The 21,622-nt window shown below is 40.1% G+C and overlaps 1 protein-coding gene across 1 annotated transcript; it reads right to left on the bottom strand.

Annotated features, from left to right (window-relative positions):
• Positions 1-8,592: 8,592 nt before the first annotated feature.
• LOC112088422 lies at positions 8,593-9,231 on the bottom strand. The gene has a single exon (XM_024158699.1). It carries the CDS (start codon positions 9,229-9,231, stop codon positions 8,593-8,595), a length of 639 nt encoding a protein of 212 aa, XP_024014467.1.
• Between the last annotated feature and the right edge of the window lie 12,391 nt (positions 9,232-21,622).

The following is a 21,622-nucleotide window of genomic DNA, read 5'->3' as shown; positions in this document are numbered from 1 at the left end:
CTTGGAGTGCAAACAACAGCCAAAGGAGTCTGGGATGCCATAAAATCACGGCATCTAGGAGCATACAGAGTGCGAGAAGCTCGGCAACATACATTGATGGTTGAGTTTGACAAACTAAAGATGACCGACACTGACTCAGTCGATGATTTCTCAGAAAAAAATATCAGGCATAGCATCGAAATCTGCCACATTAGGTCAAACCATTGAAGAGACAGTGTTAGTAAAGAAGTTTTTGAAAGGACTTCCTTGTAGTGAGTACATCCATATCGTAGCCTCTCTAGAACAAGTTCTGGACTTAAACACGACCACATTTGAGGACATAGTTGGAAGAATAAAGCATACAAAGAGAGGATAGGAGAAGATCAATGGGAAGATCAAGGAAAACTAATGTGGGCCAATAATAACAATAGCCGAGGAGGACATACTGGTTCACGGGGAAAAACTCGAGGTGGTGGAGGCAGAGGAAGAGGACGAGGGAGGTCCAACGCAAAACCAAGGAGGAAGTACCGGAGAATCAAGTCAGAAACAAAAGAATGACAGGTCCAAGGTTATATGTTGGAGATGTGATAAGCCAGGTCACTTTGCATCATTGTGCCCCGAGAGACAAAACAAGCACCAAGAGTCCAATCTGAATGAAACAGAGGAAGACGAGGCTCTGTATGTTCACGAGATAGTCTTCCTAAACGAAGACAAAGTAGTTCCCAAGAACTACGACCTAATCAAAGGAGGAGCTAGTATTTGGTATTTGGACAATGGTGCAAGCAACCATATGACAGGAAACAAGGAGTTCTTTTCAAGCTTGAATGAAAACATCAAGGGAAAAATACGGTTTGGTGATGGATCTAATGTTGAGATCAAAGGGAAGGGTACGATTACCTTTTTGGGCAAGCATGGAGACAAGAGGGCACTAAAGGATATCTACTATATCCCTGATTTAAAGCATAACATAATAAGTCTTGGACAGGCAACCGAGAGTGGATGTGAAGTAAACATGAAGGGAGATACTTTAACATTGAAAGACACTCGCGGAAGATTACTTGTACAAGTCACAAGATCAACAAACCGACTCTATAAGACACCGATGGAGATCAGTTACACGGAATGTTTTCATATAGAAGGAGAAGATACTACACGAACATGGCACTCACGGCTGGGCCATGTAAGTTATGGCGTGATGAAGAATATGGTTGACAAGGAGATGGTGGTAGGAATGCCACATGTCTTACAAGAAAAAGACGTGTGTGAAGCATTTCTGACAGGAAAACAGACAAGAAGAACATTCCCACCCAAAGCCACCTTTAGGGCAACACAAGTCTTGGAGCTGATTCATGGAGACTTGTGTGGACCTATCTCGCAACCAACACCAGCGAAAAATTGCTATGTTTTTGTCTTGATTGACGACTTCTCAAGGTACATGTGGACCTTACTGCTCAAAGAAAAAAGTGAAGCTTTCGATTGGTTCAAAAAGTTCAAAGAAAGAGTAGAAAACCATACAGGTTTGTCCATTAAAACTTTTCACACCAATAGAGGAGGAGAGTTCACTTCAGCTGAGTTCAACATGTTCTGTGAGAAGAATTGAATTTCAAGTTATCTAACAGCACCATACACGCCACAACAAAATGGCGTTGTGGAAAGAAGAAATTGGACTTTGATGGAGATGATAAGAAGCTTACTAATGGCAATGAAGATTCCAAACTACCTATGGGGAGAAGATGTGCGTCATTCCACCTACTTAATAAACCGAATCCTTAGAAAATCATTAAGGAGTCAAACGCCATATGAGAGCTACACAACAAGAAAACCTAACATAGAGCACTTGAGGGTTTTCGGCTGTGTCGCCTATGCGAAGATAAATGGACCATACCTCAAGAAGTTAGTCAAGAGATCAAAGAGTGTGGTGAATCTTAGAACTGAGCCGGGTTCTAAGGCTTATAGACTCTATGATCCGAAGACTAGAAAGGTAATGGTGAGTAGATATGTTATCTTTGATGAAAAACGAGCTTGGGATTGGTCAACTTCATCAAAGGAGTCCGAAGAAAAACTAGGAATGTTTAAGCTTCCAAATGACGGTCTAATAGGAGATGAAGGAGGAAACAATAGTGATCAAGGTGACGATGATCAAGACATTGATCCTCAAGAACAGACACCTATAGACCAAGAAGTAGTGGAAGAAGATATTGCAGAACAGGGAATGGATGGAGAAATCGAACCACCTCAGCAAGTTACTCCTAGGTACGGTCGAGTTATAACTAAACCTAGACACCTAAAAGACTTTGTGATGTATGCAGATCAAAAAAGTGAGAAGCTTCTACTCACCGTAGATGGAGAACCAGAAGGCTTTCTTGAAGCAGAGCACTTAGAAGAATGGGTTAATGCAATGAAAGCTGAGCTGGATTCAATCTCAAGAAACAAGACTTGGGAGCTTGTTAAAAGACCAAAAGGAGTCAGGCCCATAGGACTAAAATGGATCTATAAGATAAAAAGAAACGCAGATGGCTCGGTGAAAAAGTACAAAGCAAGGCTTGTAGCCAAGGGTTATGTACAGCAACAGGGTATAGACTTTGATGAGGTGTTTGCTCCGGTTTCACGAATCGAGACTATATGGTTGCTAATAGCTCTGGCAGCTACAAACGGATGGGAAATACAACACCTAGACGTCAAGACTGCCTTCTTAAATGGGGATTTAAACGAATTGTTCTATGTAAGTCAGCCTGATGGCTTTGTGAAGAAAGGAAAAGAAGAACAAGTATACAAGCTTCACAAAGCTTTATATGGTCTGCGGCAAGCTCCTAGAGCATGGAACATTAAGCTGGATCACGTACTAAAGAAGATGAGCTTTAAAAGATGCTTAAAAGAACCATCGGTTTATGTCAAGAGAGGTAAGGAGGAGATCCTAATAGTGGCAACGCTTTAAAAGATGCTTAAAAGAACCATCGGTTTATGTTAAGAGAGGTAAGGAGGAGATCCTAATAGTGGCAATATATGTCGATGATCTGTTTGTGACTGGAACATCATTAAAGGTCATAAAACAGTTCAAATAGGATATGTCAAGGATATTTGAGATGTCCGACCTTGGTAGATTGACATACTATCTTGGTATTGAGGTTATTCAAGGAGCAGATGGAATTAAAATCAAGCAAGAAGGTTATGCTCAAGGAATACTTGTTGATACCAATATGGATACAAGTAACTTGTCTCACATACCAATGGAGGCAAAATTAAAGATCTTAAAAGCAGAAGATGAAGCAGAGATCGATGCAACAAGGTATAGGAGAACTATAGGTTGCCTGCGGTATCTTCTGCACACAAGACCGGATTTGGCATTTGCAGTAGGAGTCCTTAGCCGGTATATGAAGAGTCCAAGGGAGTCTCATGGGCAAGCCATCAAGCGTGTAATGAGGTATGTCAGAGGAACTACTAGCTTGGGTTTACACTTTAAGAGAGATGATTCTAGCAAGATCATAGGGTATAGTGACAGCAGTCACAATATCGATGTGGATGATGGAAGAAGCACAGCAGGCCATGTATTCTACCTTGGATCATCGCCGGTTACTTGGACTTCACAGAAACAAGCCACCGTCGCTTTATCCTCATGTGAAGCAGAGTTTATGGCGGCTACAGAGGCTGCAAAACAGGTGATATGGCTTCAAGAGCTAATGGAGGAGATATTAAGTATAGACAGAGGAAAGTTTATACTTAGAGTGGACAACAAGTTGGCCATAGCACTCACTAAGAACCATGTGTTCCATGGAAGGAGTAAGCACATCCTCTCAAGATATCATTTTATCCAAGAGTGTGTAGAAAACGATCAGATTGAAGTGGAACACATACTAGGTGTGGAGCAGAAGGCAGACGTACTCACCAAAGCATTAGCAAGAGTCAAGTTCAAAGAAATGAGAAGTTTACTTGGAGTAGAAGACATTGTCTTACCCGAAATTCAAGTTAGAATTAAGGGAGAGAATGTAGGATAATCCTAACTTGGAAAGCAAGTTTATCTTTTAAGAAGGTTCTTAGAAGATAAACATAAGGATTTATTTAATAAGTTTTAGATATAGTTTGTATCTAGATAAGATTTATAAATCCCATATCAAATAGACTTAGGAGAAGCTAAGTACTATATAAGAAGAGTCTTTGGAGAGTTGTTTCATAAGACTTAGTTATTAGGTTTGGTTTTGAGAGAGTTTCCAAATCAATAAGAAAAGCTGTTTTTATAATTCTAAGTTCTATTACATTATCACCTTGATATTGCACATCACAACTGATAATGCAAAATCACCAATGATGAAAAGATAGGTGGTGAAAGCATGTCTACTTAGCAAACTAGAGTTAAAACAAGCAACTTTTTAAATATACAATAACTTATCATGTTCTTTTCTACATGGCGCATGCCTTTCACAAAAAACATCCCCGAATGGTTATTCCTTGTTCAAGCCTCACGAGCTCACAAGGTTGAATGCACTTGCCAAAGTTAAAACATTAAATTTCACACTTAAGTGTTTCTCTCTTTCCGTTTCTTAGCAATGAATTTAAGATACATTGGTAATCTATTAAATGACAATCATTGCTCATTATGAATCACAGCTCTATAAATAGAGTTGTTTTTCACCATTGCTTTCGTCATCCTCTTTATTATTGGCGAGTTTGCATTATATGTTATGATGCCCCTAGCATGAAGAGACCAATAGGGGCTACCTCATCCCTTGTTCGTGATTATTCTGCTGAAGCAACTCTGATCAGGATAGATCTTGTGATGCATGTGCCTAAGCGTTTTAAATTATTCTTTCCAGCCAAACAGACATGCAAATTCATTTAGTTATTCTTCTTTGTCTTTGCTTGAAGTCTTTTTGTGTTTTGTGTCTTTAACCTTTTGGTATGATGATCTGGACCAAAATTGTGACAGCAATTTTATGGACCGAGGAGTACACTACAACAAAATCTGGATATTTTCTTGGCTTGGCAAAGAGATGAGATTGAAAATTTCATAGCTAGGTGACTCTTACCCTTGGAATCGGGTAACCAATCAAAGAGTCATATCTTAATATAATGTGTGGTTATTGAAAGGGGAAAAAATGATATTTCAATATCTATCATCTCACTTATGCTTATTTAACTCTTTTGACTTATTTTCTTGAATCCTAGGGTTCTAGGTCCTAACGTATCCTGTTACTCTGTTAGCCAGTTATTTCATTTGTGTGATTGTATAACTAGCCAAGTTGATACTCTGGTTACTCATTTTACTAAAAACTCACTGGTTCCTTGAATGATAGTTATTTGCCTTGAAGCTCTACCTCAAAATATAAACTTGCTTTTCAGCCTACATCTTTGACAACAATTCAATGAATTCTCATTACGCTCATAGAAAATCCATGAATACGCCGAAGAATCCAACACTGTGCATCAAGTTAATGAATTCTAATTTTGTTATCTCTGAACTTCCACAAATGTTCAACCAAAACACAGAAAGTTCAAAAAATGTCATAAGGACAATATGTAGATAGAATGTTAATGCTAGAATTACACTACCCGTATAGAGAAATTAGTTTGGCCACAGGCACGACACTCGAGGTAAGTTTGGTTTTCTCTTAAACGGTGCTGGTCCTTACCAATGACCGTCCTGTCCCATCCGATGACCAGCCTCACGATGGGAATCGAGAAGCTTCCAGGTAATCGGCCTTGCGTTGCTTGCTGAGAAACCGCCGCCGCCTCCCTCTTCAACCCCTGTTTGTGCAATTCCTCTGTCGATGACACCAATGCAAGTAGAAGAAGAGGCTCCGGATCTACCCGTTTCACCAGACCCACCAGATTCAACTATCATTTTTGTTTTCTTGCCCCCATCGATTCTAAATTTACAGACCTAGTTTTGTCGTTGATTTCACTGTGGTCTCCATCACTTTTTCTCTGGCAGATTTGAGGACAAATTTCCTCTAAAGAGCTTCCAAGGGATCTGTTGCAGCGGATAAATATCAAAACAGAGTCTCGAGGATCTATGGATCAAGAGGATCTGTTTGATGCTCAAAATTCTTTGTTAGACAGGGAGAATTCGAAGACTTCAATCAAGAGAAAAACTCTTTATTATTCGATAAACAACTAACTATTCCCGAAGGATTACAAAACCTTATATAGAGGTGGTCTAAGCCGACCTTAAGTCAAAACTAAAGCCCTAATCGATAAATAGAAGTTCAATAAGGAAAAGGAAATAGTTTAAAACCCGCAAATAACCATTAAGTAGAAAACTTGTAAAACACGTAAAAGATAAATTAGATGTCGCTACACGAATTTTCAGTATCATATTCGGCAACATAAGGAACCAAATGCTTCACGTTAAAAACATCACCTGTGTTCATATGAGGAGGCAACTGCAGGCGATAAGCATTGTTATTAATCTTTTCAAGGATCTTGAGAGGACAAATTTTTCGCGACTTGAGTTTGTTGTATGTGCCTGGTTTGAAGCAATCTTTGGTTAAGACTGCCCAAACTAAATCACCAGGTTGGAATTGAACATCACGGCGGTGAGCATCAACATCGGACTTGTATTTAGCGGTTGATGACTCCAAGTTGGAACGAACCTGATCGTGAATGGCAGCAAATTCTTCAACAAGGTCATAAGCTCGACCATGGAAACGTGTACAATCTGGAGTGAGAGCAAGATCTGCAGGACAACGCGGAAGAGTCCTATAAACCACCTGAAAAGGACTGAAACCAGTGCTCTGATTAACAGCTCGATTATGAGAAAACTCAGCCTGGCACAGAACGGTATCCCATGTTTTGACATTGTCACCAACAAGACACCGTAACAAATCACCAAGTGCCCGATTTGTCACCTCTGTTTGGCCATCCGTCTGAGGATGATACGCTGAACACGTGTCCAATTTGGTACGAAGGAGACGCCACCGAGATTGCCAAAAATGGCTCAAAAAGCGAGAATCCCTATCTGAAACAATAGATAAAGGAAGACCATGAAGTTTATAAACTTCCCAAAAAACAGAATTATGACCTGAACCGCGTCAGTCGTCTTTTTGCAAGGGATAAAGTGCACCATTTTCGAGAAACGATCAACAACAACAGAGATGGAATCGTTAGCTCGCTGTGTCCGAGTTAAGCCAAGTACAAAATCCATACTTATATCTGTCCACGGCTGTGTAGGAATCGGAAGATACAGCCCAGCATTAGTAGCTTTTCCTTTAGCCGCTTGACAAATACCACAACGGACAATAAATCGTTCAACATCACGACGTAATGTTGGCCAAAAATACGAACTACTAACCAACTTCAACGTATGATCTCGTCCAATGTGACCTTCCCCATGAAGCTCTCTGGTCAATTGTAGTCGCAAACTACACTCAGGGATACACAATTGTGCACCACGAAACAAGAAGCCATCGAAGATAACATAAGAGGAGCTGACCCCTTGTTCGATATCATGCCAAAATTTCCCAAAAAAGAGGTCATGAGGATACAAATCCGAAAGCAGATCAAATCCTGAAACAGAGACATGTAATGTCATGAGCAAAGAATGACGACGACTCAATGCATCAGTGACCTTATTAAGTGTTCCTGCGGTATGCTTGATCACAAACGAAAATTGATGCAGGTAAGCGAACCAAGAAGCGTGTCGCGTGGAGACTTTATCTTGTGAGCCCATATGCTTAAGGGCGTCATGGTCAGTGTAGAGAACAAACTCGCGATGAAAAAGATAATGTCTCCAATGTTTCACGCCTTGAACGACAACGTATAGCTCAACATCGTAAGTGCTGTATCGCACGCGAGAATCTACAATCTTCTCACTAAAAAAGGCAATCGGACGACTCGCCTGACTAAGAACAGCTCCAATTCCTGATTTAGATGCATCACAATGTAACTCAAATGCCATATTGATGTTAGGGAGAACAAGAACTGGTGCTGTCGTAAGCTTTAACTTGATCTCTTGAAACGCTTGCTCTGCTGCGGGTGTCCAATGAAAAGAAGCAGACTTCATACAATCTGTAATGGGAGCCATAATGCTGCTAAAGGGATGTATAAAACGTCTGTAAAACGACGCTAAACCATGAAAGCTGCGTACGTCAGTGACAGAGCGAGGAGTTGGCCAAGACTGTAGTGCAGTAATCTTCGCAGGATTAACTTCTAAGCCACGTGAAGACACAATGTACCCCAAGAAAAGAACTTGATCCACACCAAAAACGCATTTCTTTGTCGCCGCAAACAGCTGTTCTCGTCGCAAAACTAACAAAACATCACGCAAGTGCTTCAAGTGCTTCAAGTGGTTGTCCAACGACGCACTAAAGATGAGTATATCATCGAAATATACCACCACAAATCGCCCAATGAATGGCCTCAAGGCTTTGTTCATCACACGCATAACAAGCCATTCAAACAACCCTTCTCTTGTCTTGAAAGCCATCTTCCATTCATCACCAGGTCGAATACGGATTTGATGATACCCACTTCAAAGATCCAATTTGGTAAAAAGAGAGGCTGAACCGATTTGGTCCAAAAGATCATCAAGACGCGGAATCGGAAATCTGTACCAAATTGTAATCTTATTAATGGCTCTGCTGTCAACCCACATACGCCAAGTCCCATCTTTATTTGGAATTAGCAACGCCAAAACAGCACAAGTGCTGAGCTCTCACGTATGTAACCCTTGGCAAGGAGATCTTCCACCGGTTTTTGCAATTCATCATGTTCCCTTGGACTCATGCGATAGTGAGGACGGTTAGGCAAAACGGAATCAGGAGGTAGATCGATGCAGTGCTGGATATTACGCAAAGGAGGCAAACCATCCGGTAACTCTGTTGAAAACACATCCTGAAACTCTGTTAATAACGCATGAAAACTGGAAGGAGCTTCAGAGATTACTGATAGGAGTTGCGGTTTGAGACACAGAAGAAAAACAACATCTGTCGCTCTGCACTCGTCAAGAAGCTCAGCCTTTGAAATCAATAAAGCTGGTTTGGGAGTGTCCACCGAAACAGGAGGAGACTCGAGTTCCTTGCTCTGCACGAGGGGCTCAGTTGCAGTTTGTGATGGAAGCAGAGTAATACACCGACCTTCATAAGTAAAACTATGGGTATTCTTGAACCTATCGTGAATAGTTCGACGATCGAAATGCCAGGGATGCCCCAAAAGGAGATGACATGCATCCATAGGCACGACGTCGCAACACACCAAATCTTTGTAATTGAGGCCGATAGAGAACGGCACGCGACACCGTTTAGAAATACGAATGTCCATAGTGGAGTTCAACCAGACAATCTTGTAGGGATAAGGATGCGGTTTCCGTAAACAGAGCAAGCTTTGAGACCGCTTACTCCGAAATCACATTAGTACAACTTCCCGAATCAATGACGAGACGACACACCTTCACGCGAATTGTACATGTCGACTGGAAGATGTTAGTTCGTAGCCAGGATTCCTTGACGCCTTGAGGAGTGAGAAAGTTCCGGCGTAGAACCAATAGAGGACCAGTGTCACCCGCTACTTGCTCATCGACTTCAGTGACAACGTTGTCATCATCACCATATTCATCAAACACAGGGTCATCTTTGGTCAACAACCCTCAACGCTGCAAAGAAGGGCACGCCGCTTGACGATGACCAGATTCATCACACTTAAAGCACTTGACATTGGTCGGACGCTGTGAACCCATCGCCACATTACCCTCTGTCCCATCTGTTAGTTTCAGCTGTTCCATTGACTTTGACAAAGTCTGGTCGAGAGTGGAACTGAAACGAGTGCGCTGAGAGTTCCACGAAGAAGCTTGGTTTTGCGAATGCTGTTCAATCAAGACTGCGCGCTGGTGAGCTTCTGACACTGTTAATGGATCAAACTGAAGTAATGCACTTTGAATTGGACCGCGTAAGCCACCAAAAAAACGCGAGACCCTTTGTTCCTCGTTTTCATGAAGTACATTACGAGCCAAGAGAGAAAAAAATTCAGACGCAGAATCGTCAACAGAACGGCTTCCTTGTCGCAGATCCTGGAGCTTTATGTACATAGTACGAGTGTAATTATAAGGAAGAAAAGCTTTTTGCATCAACTTTGTCAATTTTGCCTAAGACATAATGCGGTCTTTCGCTTCTCTAGCCCTTAACGCTTTTAATTGCTGCCACCAAGCAGAAGCACGCCGATGAAAACGTGTTGCTACCAGAGGCACACACATCAGATCAGGCACTTCTTTAAACTCCAGTAATACCTCGGTTGTATTAATCCAGTCGAGAAATTCTTCTGGTTGGATGCCACCACTGAATTCGGGTAAATCGAGCTTAAAACCAGCTTTCCATCGTCGATGATCACCTGGTGGAGCTGCGATAACCTCGCGCTGGTGGTTAACGCCACAAGGATTCACGTCACCATGCTGACCAAATTGATTTGCAAAGACGTTAACATCTTCTTCTTTATCATCCTCAAAGATAGGTTCTTCACGCCGAGGAACACGTTGTGCGGCGTTTTGCGGTTGAAGAACCGTGCGAAGGGCTGCTTCCATCGTACGCAGAGATTCCCAAAGATTGTCGCTGAACTCGGCTAGGGTTTCACGAAAAGCCTCGTTGTGTTCGTCCAGTTGCTGGTGAAGATTCTTCTTTGGCGGCATGATTAGGATCTATTTGTATCTGATACCAACTGTTGCAGCGGATAAATATCAAAACAGAGTCTCGAGGATCTATGGATCAAGAGGATCTGTTTGATGCTCAAAATTCTTTGTTAGACAGGGAGAATTCGAAGACTTCAATCAAGAGAAAACTCTTTATTATTCGATAAACAACTAACTATTCCCGAAGGATTACAAAACCTTATATAGAGGTGGTCTAAGCCGACCTTAAGTCAAAACTAAAACCCTAATCGATAAATAGAAGTTCAATAAGGAAAAGGAAATAGTTTAAAACCCGCAAATAACCATTAAGTAGAAAACTTGTAAAACACGTAAAAGATAAAGTAGATGTCGCTACATCAGGATCCTCTGGTGAAGAAATCGGCTGGGCATGCTGGTCTAATTGGTCTATGGCCTCTATCTCCTCTAGATCTGCTGTCTCTTCTTTAGCTATCGACTTTATTAAGCCGGCAAGAGCTTCATCTCCGACAAAGTTTTGGATGACTAAACTCCTCCTCTGGTCGTCATTTCCTAGCTTCCAGCACTTACATTCTTACTCACTCGCCACCTCCAACAACGAGAGAAAGCTTCTTGGAGTTATTTTTGGCTGAATTTCTCCACTCTTATGTCATGCCGATGGAGCTTCAAGGACCTTCCCTTCCGGCGTTTCTCCGGTTAAAGAAACTGTTGGCTTCCTCGTCCGAGCCAAGGAATTCATCGTTGAGCAAAACTCCAAATCTAATAAAGTAGGGTTCATTATTTTCTCGCTCTGTTCAATCACTGGAAAAATATACATATTGTGCACCATCGAGTTTGCCGAGTCCCATCTCTTCTGCAGCTCAACAAGCTACGCTTTCTCAAAATTGCACGGCCGCCACTCTTCCCATTTGTTTCAGCTACCAGTATCAGCTGTCTCTGCCACCCTTCCATTTTGCTCATTGTTCAATCTTCCAAGAGAATCCGAGAAAAAATCCATTAACAAGGCTTCCTAGCCCCCGGTCTTTCTCCATTTATGGTCCATCCCCTTGGTTCAAATCAGTTGCTGGCTTCCTTGGTCTTTCGATTGGGATAACCACAAATTATTTAAAATTGGGAATGGCGGTTCAAACACCTTCCCTCTCTTTAAGGGGAAAACAGTATATTTTTCCCCATAACTATGATATAATACACGGTCACCCCAGAGTTTTAACCTCAGTCTATATACCCCCATAATGAAAGTTTAAAATCTATTTCTCCATACGATAGTAGTTCGAGATCTATTTTCCCCTAAATTCAAAGTTCGAAACCTATTTTCCCATGGAGCACGTTTTGAGTTTGTTTACTGTATACCATTAAATTGTTAACCAACAGTAACATAATCTAAACCCCTCTAAGCCCGATTATAACCCGTAAGAACGTAATAAAGCCCACCTGAAACGCGAAACCCAACACCATAAACCGATTATACTTAATCCCCAAATCTGTTCGAACCCTAGCCTAAATCTAAACCCGTAAATTGAATTCCCCAAAATTGAGAAACCCTGCAGAAAATCGAAGTCCTGTTTGATAATGGAGTTAGCAGAGTGGAGAGATGTTCTGGAATTTCGAGAGGAGGATTTCGATGGAGAAGATCGAAGAGAACGAGATGATTACAACATCGAGAAGCCTTGATGGAGTTTGTTGATGAAGATCCTATTCTTCAAACCTAACTACATGAAATTGACCTACTACACTGAGAAATCAAATAAGAAACCTCGGAAATCAAATTGACTTACTACACTGAGATCCTATTCTTCAATCGAACATTCGATTGACGAGTCCTTGGTAGGTCGCCCCAGTGTTTTTTAGTCAGAACGACATGACTTTGTAGCAATAAATTCCACGATCCGTGATAAAAGAAGTTTTTTCGCGGTCTTCTGGATGCATAAGTATCTGATTATAGCCGGAGAATGCATCTATAAACGAAAGAAGTTTGTTACCTGTGGTTGCCTCCACCAGCCGATCAATATGTGGTAATGGAAAACTGTCTTCGAGAGAAGCCTTGTTCAGGTAGGTGAAATCGACTCAAATTATCCATTTGTCGTTCTTCTTTTTGACGATGACGGGATTAGCAAGCCAATCTGGATACCAAACTTCAGTGATAGATCCTTCTTAAAGTAGTTGCTCAACTTTGTCATTAACAGCTTGTGCTTCTTCAGGTCCAAGTTTGCGTCTCTTTTGTTTGATGGGTTTGTATGTTGGGTCGATATTGAACTCGTGGCGTGCCACCTTTGGATCTGTGCCCGACATATCGCTAATTGACCAGGCAAAGGTTTTTATGTGCTTGCGGAGAAACTGAATAATATCTTCCCTGATTTCTGGATCCAGGTCGGCACCTATACCGACCTGCCTTTCTGGGAAGGTCTCGTCAATGCTGACCTGAACTATCGTTTCTTGTGGTGGCTTCTGCTTCTGAGTTATTGGGTCGGGCTTCGAGCTAATAACACAGGATTGACTAGCAGTTTGGAGCTTGCATTCATTAATGTAACATGATCGAGCTATGGCTTGATTTTCACGAAGTGTATAAATGCCTCCTGGAGCCAGAAATTTGACGCACTGGTGATAGGTAGAAGCTACTGCCTTCATTGCATGGAGCCATGGCGTTCTGAGGATGGCGTTGTAGATCGCTGGTTTCTTCATGACAAGGAACTTGACAATTTTTGCTACACCCGCAACGTAGATCGGTATTTTGACTGTACCGACTGTCATGGTTTGCTCGCCCGTGAATCCTCCTAACGGTTCGATATCGGCTTTGATTTTTTCCTTAGGAAAATCCATCTGCTTAAGATGACGTTAACCTAACTGTCAGTGTCGATCAAGATTTGACTCACTTCGACATCGTCGAAGAGTAGGTCAACTACAAGAGAATCGTTGTGTGGCATTTGGAGGCCGATTGTATCCGCTGGCCGGTCCGCTCATCGTTGTTGTGCTGAATTTTGACTTGGTAATTGCCTGTCGACTATACTGTTTTATCCTCCTAACTGAGTAATTGCACATCTCGACTTTTTCCATGATAAAGTTGACTCGTTTCCTGGGTTTCGGTAAATGGGTGTCTGTGTTGTTGTTTTCCCAACCTCTTTTTTGCTGCTTGGGTCGGTCTGGTTGTGGATCATCTGTTTCAGTTGTACCGGCAGTGTCTTGGATCCTTTGGTTTGTGACTATATTAAGTCGCTCTTGCTTTTCATTGTTGCATCGGAAGGGAGTTCGGCGAACGTCATCCATCGAGATTAATCCTTTCCCGAATTGTTCCAGAAGGTAATCTTTCTAGTGTCGGTATTCTTCGGTGCTGTGTCCTTTATGGTTGTGGAATTTGCAGAAGAATGTCTCGTCTTGGTCGTCGTTATCGCGAATCCATTTATTGTTCTATGGTCGCTGTGGTTAAGCCGAGTTGACATTGTAATTTGCGAACTTCCATCGATTGTCGAATCCTCTGTCGTAGGTCGGACGTGACTCGTTATTGTCATTTTCAGGTCTCTCTTTTGTGTCGACCTGCTTTTGTGAAGCTTTGCTCTGATCATAGGCGGCCTCCTCTTCTTCCTCTACAATATACGAGTTTGACCGATGTAGTGCATCCTCAAGTGTAAGCGGTGTGTTGTGTTTGATCGCTTTGTGGAAAGATGACCTAATCCGAGTTGCCTTGTGCAAACACTCTAGGGCGGCTTCGTCACTGACCGTGCAATGAGCGACAACTAACTTGAAATGTTTGATGAAGTCGCGGAGACTTTCGTTTTCTCCCTGAACTATTCGTTATAGCTCGGCATTTTGCATCTTCGCCCGATAAACATCGAAAAATGTTTAACGAACTCTTTCGAGAGTTCGGCGTAACTGTTTATGGAATTCGCTTCAAGTCGAGTGAGCCAATCGAGAACGAATCTTTCGAGATTTTCAACGAACAGCTGACACTTCACTGCATCTTTTTCTTCTGCCGTCCGGAACTGATAGCGGTTCATGATGATGCCAAAAGATGTCAGAAAGTGCTTTGGTTCGGAATCTCCTTCGTAAGTTTTGAGTTTTAACTTCTCAAGATGTCGAACAAGAGTGTTAGCGATTCTATGAGTGAATGGCGTCTTTTGTGCCTCTTGGATAACGCGATCGATCTCGGGAGCGGTATTGGTTGCTTTGTGATTCTGCAAGGCGATTTCACGAAGTTTGACCTTCATAGCTTCAAATTCTTCGTCGTGATTGAAGGTCGATTGGGTGGCTAGATTTCCAGTAGATCCTAAGGTTGTAGATCGGACTGTTCAAGTTGGGTTGCCTTCTGATTTGAGGTCGGCCTTTAGGTTATGACCTCGCAATGGGGTTTGCTTTTGACTGAGTTCGGTGATTTGGGCTGCCATGAGGTCCAAACGTTTATTGTTTTGTTTAGTTATTTCCTGGAACTGAGCCGTTATTATCTGGAGAATGGCGTTTTGGTCAAATTGTCCGGAGTTCGTTGGTGCGGGTGGTGCTGGTAACTTGGTCTGGTCCGTTGGAGTTTCTGTATTGTTCGGATTTGTTCTATTGGGATCTTCTGGAGTGTTGTCGTTGTTGTCATTTCTTGTTTCGGAAGCAGTTAGGTCTGCCATTGTCGAACATTTTCTTCTTATCGAGGTAAATTTAGAATATTACCGTAATTCCCCACAGTCGGCGCCAATTGTTGATTTATAATATCACACTAAGGGGTAAAACAATAATATTTGAATCAAAAGTCTCGTTTTATTAGAAGATAGTTCGGAAAAATACAACTTGAGTTAAGGTCGTCGTAGTTTTGACGACCTTGTTAACAAAGGGAGAACTCGAAATAAAATGACGATCTCAAAGTTCTTCGGAGGTCTCTCTTTGCTCTTGATTTGCTTATCCTCGAATGAATGAAATCCTCCTCTATTTATACGAATTCTAAGGCGGTTTGAGAAAGATTTTCCTTTTCCTTCTCGATATGGGATTTAATATTTTTCTTCCCTAATATTTCCGGAAATCCTCCATGAATTTCGGAAAGGTTGGTCAATTTCGTAAACTGGGCTTTAATGGGCTTTCTAGAAAGTGTTATGTCGGCCCACCCGATTTAACCTCGATTCCAATCTTCGTAAACCGAAGTCTCTTCGGACTGGTCTCGATTAATACCGGGTTAAAGCAGAGGTTCGAAGTACACCACTAACAGATAAGACTTCAACCTCAACGTACATTGTGACTATTTTCAAACAATCCAGCTCCGCTGGGAAGATGATTTTGACGCATGTGAACTTAGTTTTGAATTTGTTGTCATATTATCAGTTTCTATCTTTATTAAGCTTTGTTGTTTTTAATTTTAGAAAGAATTAAAAATATAGGACAAATAAACCTAACTATTGTCCTCTTAAGTAGTAAATTTTGTCCCATTAATACTTCTACTAATAATTTAACCTCTTCTACCCTTCTAATTCGAATTTATCCATATTAATTAAAATTTATGATATAAAATTTATTCTAAAAAAAAAAAAATATATTCGAAAAGGAAAGAAATATATTCTCTAGATCTGATTAGAAAAAAAATAAAAATTTTAAGAAAATAATTAGGAAATTAAATAATTCGAAAAGGAAAGAAATATATTCTCTAGATCTAATCCTAGATTCTCGGAGATTCAGTTAACCAAATTGTAGAATAAGTATTTTATAATAATAGAACAAAGAGTTTTCGTAGAAATACAATTCTACTAAGATGTAGAACAAAGAAGTAACTATAGAAAGATAATTATACTAAACTGTAGAAGAATGAAAAAGTTATAGAATACGGTTTCATAACTTTGTAGAACATAGAAGAACTGTAGATAACTAATTCTATATATTTAGTAGAAAACTAATGAAATAGTAGATAGTCTATTCTATAAATTTATAGATTTATAGAATGCACTTTCTACTAATTCATAGAACATTTGTATAAAGTTGTTTAAAATTTTTTTTTGGCAAAAAGATGTTATGAAATGTTTTTGTCTTCCCTTTTCAGAATGATCCAAAAATTTTTAGATTATAAAAGTTTTTTTTTAATTATTGTAATTATAAATAAATGGTATTTTTGTCCAAAAGTGGTCAAGTTTGAAAAAGTATTAAGGGGACAATACTACAGTTTTTTATCCTATAAATATAATTGCCCCATAATTTTAATGTGTATTTGAGTATTCAAAGAGGATGGATAATTCCCTCTGGTTGTTTCATGGTTTAAGTAATATTGAAAGAAAGGTTTGCACAAGAAAAAGTGCTCATAAGATTCTGTGATTTAAATCGTTTTTGAGTCTACACCGTAACTCTTCGATACAGTTGATACGAGCTTGGTTGTGAAAGCTAGGAGGAGAGAAAAGATTTAGGAAAACCTTCCAGTTAGCCCTAGTCTTTCTTAGTGAATATGGTTAATTGTTGGAAGTTTATTCTCTCATTGACCATAAGTCCATAATAAATCCATATACATTGGCCGTGGTAAAACTTAATCATAACCCAAAATTGAAAAGGAAAAGCACTTTAATTAAAACTAGTACAAACGTTAAAACACCAAAAAAAACATAGTTCATAAAAGAAAACACCAAACTCTCTAATTTGAAACACATTAACCGTAGTCCATATCACTATTACAATTCCCGAGTAGAAAAAAAAAATCTAATTCTTGTGTAAAGAGAATACTCATCTAAGAAAAAAAAAATCCCCAATCAGACTGGATTAGTAAAAAGAATATTATAGTATCAATTATACACCTTTGTAAAATTGTGAAATTCAACATTGTGGTCGAGTAAAGGTTTAATTTATCTTTCATCCACAAAGTAGCAAAACACATTTCATTGTTTACCACTCTAAAAGTTCAAAAAATTAGACAACTTAAACCAGTGTCACATAAACCACTCTAATAGTTCCTCCATTTGTTTGGAAGACACAATCCATCTTAAACTTTAGGATTTGATTCTCAACAAATCAAATCGAACACGGAGTTTTTAAAATCTAGTGAGGAAGAGCATTCAATAACTTAATTTCAATGGATTTTGACAAGATATAAGGTTTTACATTTTTTCTTGTCCTATATATGTTATCCAATTTGAAACAAAAACCAAGAAATTAAAAATCCCAAAGTAAAAGAGAACCACATTACTTTTGTTTCTTCATTCATCTCTAACCCTAATCATCCCTATGATATTAAAATTAAACTTGATTTTGGATCAATTTGAATTTGGTCTTATGATGGAGAATTGTAGAAATTCTCTAAAAACACTCTAGAAGGTTGATCACCTCCTTAAAGTGTTCTAGAGAAATCTTTAAGTGTAAATATCTAGATAATATTATAGAAATATGTAGATAATTGTAATTAAGATATATTATCTTGTTGTAGAAAACTCTAGAGACTAAGGAAAATATCTACTTAAGAAGGTTATGGTAGAAATATCTAGAATTATGTAAGATGTCTTTGCAGGCTATAAATACCTCCTCGCCCTCTCATTTGTAGGATGTAAGAAAAATTTGAACAAGTGAAATAAAAGTGTCTTTCTAAGTTCTTTTATTCTCATTAAAGATCTTTCAAGTATTCTCTAAGTTTTCTTCCATATTCTTCTTCCTTATTCTCTTGGTTTCTTTCGGGTTTCTCGGGTATTACGGTCAGCTAAGCACTATCGGTGTTGTTTTCTTTACATGGTATCAGAGCCATTCTAACCTTGTGCTCTTCAAAATCAGGGTTTAAAGAGAGCTCGGGTTTACTCTAAGTATGGAAAAAATGGATCATGTTGTTGGATTAGGAATGGAGATCTTAAACCAATCTAACTACCGGTTATGGAAGTCATGTATGGAGTCTTACTTGGTTAGTGAGGACTTATGGGATGTCATCGGCGGTAACAGCACAATACCACCAAAGGGAGATGCTGCAACAGAGGAAGCGACAAATTAAGGAGTGGACACAGAAGAATGCAAAGGCGGAGTTTGCTTTAAAGAGGTCAATCTCTTTGGGGGGTATTTGAGCATGTCTCAAGGTGTACATCCGCAAGTGCTATTTGGCAGGCACTAGATCAATTATCCAACAAGAAGAACGAGGCTCATCTACAACTATTAGAGAAAAAGCTGGCCAATGCGAAGCAGGGGGAGTCATTAGTCTCAGATTTTTTCGTCAAGGTAAAAAACCTTTGCTCTAAGATTAACACTCTAAACCCGGACGAGTCAATTTTAGAAGCACGTTTGAAACGGTCAATTATTCGTGGTCTACAACCCCAATATACACCGTTTGTTACTTCAGTTCAAGGTTAGGCTACCCAACCTTCTTTGGAGGAGTTTGAAAATCTACTAGCTTTGCAAGAATCACTAGCCATGCAAATGGCAAGAGTTAAAGTCTAAGATGATTCTGGAAGTGCGTTTGTAGCGCGAAGGCAACAAAACTTCAGAGCCAAACCTAAAAATGGTGGAGCAAAGAGTTATGATGGATGAGAAGGATCTTCTAGAGGAAACAAAAAGCGTTTCAAGTGCTATCGATGTGGAAATCTTGGGCGTTTCAAAAAGGATTGCCGAGTTAAGTTGAAGGAAACAAATATGGCGGAATCAAAAGGTCATATTGAAGACGAAGAATGGGGAAATGTTTCACGGTGGAGGCTGCATCTTCAGGTATATCGACAACTAAAAATCTTGGAAATGATTAGATTGTGGATTCTGGTTGTAGCCATCATATTACCGGAGACAAGAAGTTATTTTCTAGTCTTCAGCGTCATGACGGGAAAGAAGCCATCATTACTGCGGATAATTCGATCCACCGAGTTGAGAAGGAAATGACGGTAGTCATTGAAGGAGATGTTGAACCCCCAATCCCTCTCAAAAACGTATACCATGTTCCTGGAGTAAGGAAGAATCTTCTCTCTGTGGTGAATGCGGTGGACTCAGGTAACTATGTTTTATTTGGCCCAAGAGACGTTAAATTTCCAAAGAATATTAAGGAATTTAAGGCGGACATGGTTCACACCAGAGCATGGGTAAGGACTTGTATGTTTTATCGGCTTCAAATTCTTATGTTGTGAAGATGAGTACAAATGATAATGCCTTTATATGGCAAGTTAGGCTTGGTCATATAAATATGACTAAGCTGAAGGTTATGGTGAAAAAGGATTTGGTTAACAGGCTCCCAAAGTTGAAGATTCAAGATGAAGGAAAACTTTGTGAATGTTGTCAATATGGAAAATCACACAGGCTTCCATTTGACAATTCCACATCATGATGCGACGCTTTGTTAGAGAGGGTCCATAGTGATTTAATGGGTCCAACAAGAACATCCTCTTATTCCGGTTTTTGGTACTTGTTACTGTTTGTTGATGACTTCTCACATTACACTTGGGTATACTTTGTGATAAAAATCAGAAGTATTCTCCAGGTTTCAAGAATTCTAGGTTACCATAGAAGGAGAACTGAGTTGGAAGATCAAGACTCTAAGGACAGATAATTCATGTCAAAGGAGTTTCTCTTTTTTGCCAAAAACATGGTATCAACAGAGAGTTTACATGCCTTTATACACCTCAGCAAAATGGAGTGGCAGAAAATAAGATCAGACATCTAAGCAAGATTTGTAGATCGAAGCTGGCTACATGACAAAAATTTTCCTAAAGCTTTATGGGCAGAAGGCATGAGATGTGCAGCTTAAGTCATCAATCGAATGCCACTTAGTCCGAACAATATGAAGTCTCCTTATGAGATGGTTCATGGCAAGAAGCCAACGGTGAAACATCTCTAAATATTTGGATCAGTATGCTATGTCCATGTGTTTGACTCTCAAAGAACCAAGTTGGAGGCAAAGGTGAAAAAGTGCATCTTTGTTGGCTATGATGAACAAAGGAAAGGCTGGAGGTGTATGGATCCAGAGACACACAGGTATACTGTGTCTCGTAATGTTGTTTTTGATGAAGTTTCCTCATTTTATGGACCACCTCAAGTCTTGATCGAGCAAGAAGGTGGGGATTCCTCCAAGATTATTCAAATATCAAGTGAAAGCGGAAGTCTTGACAAGGAGACGCAAGGTGAAAGGGGAAGCACTGACCAAGAGGAAGATGAGGAAGAAGACCATGGTTCCATGGTAACTAGACGGCCTAAAAAAATATTGTTAGGCCTGCTCGGTTCAGAGATGAACAGTTCGTTACTATTTACTCATGCTACTTTGCAGCTCCATTAGATGAAGAAGAGCCATCATCGTATAATGAAGCAAAAGGAGCTCAAGAGTGGGAGGCCGCAATGAAAGAGGAGATGAATGCTCTCATGAAGAATGAAACTTGGGATTTGGTTCCTAAACCCAAGGATGTCCAACCTGTTGTTTGTAAATGGGTATACCAAATTAAGCGAAAACCGGATGGGAGCATTGACAGGTTTAAGGCAAGGTTGGTTGCTCGAGGGTTCTCTCAGAAGTATGGAGAAGATTATGATGAAACTTTTAGTCCAGTGGCAAAGATGACTACAGTATGTTCACTTCTATCTTTAACCGCAAGTTTTGTTTGGAAGTTATGGCAACTAGATGTGAAGAATGCTTTTCTCTACGGAGAGCGCGATAATCTTCATGGAGCAACCGCTTGGTTTCAAGTCACGAGAGCATCCTAATTATGTTTGCAATCTTAAGAAGGCTTTGTACGGGTTAAAACAAGCTTCTCGAGCCTGGTATGGAAAGCTTGCTCAATTCCTTCAGTTTTGCGGGTATATGCCATCAAACTCTGATCCGAGCCTATTCTTTAAGAAGAATGGAGGTGTCCATGTGGTAGTTCTTCTTTACGTGGATGATATGATCATCATTGGGAATTGAACATGTCGGTGAGGTTTGAGATGAAGAAGTTGGATGAATTGAACAACTTTCTTGGTTTGGAGGTCGAAAGGGTAAAAGATGGAATATTTTTCGGCCAACAAAGCTACAGAAGAAGAATTGTTGAGAGGTTCGGAGTACACAAAGCAAAGACACATACTACTCCGATGGATGTTAACATAAAGCTTAAACGCAATGAGGGTTCTTTGCTACCCGATCCTCGAATTAATTGCTCTCTTGTAGGAAGTCTTCTATACTTAACCATTACAAGACCTGAC

The sequence above is a fragment of the Eutrema salsugineum genome, unplaced genomic scaffold (assembly GCF_000478725.1).
Source record: "Eutrema salsugineum unplaced genomic scaffold, Eutsalg1_0 scaffold_14, whole genome shotgun sequence".
NCBI classification, from domain to species: domain Eukaryota; kingdom Viridiplantae; phylum Streptophyta; class Magnoliopsida; order Brassicales; family Brassicaceae; genus Eutrema; species Eutrema salsugineum.
The sequence above is the reverse complement of the archived record's forward strand: the minus strand, read 5'-3'. Positions and strand labels throughout refer to the sequence as shown.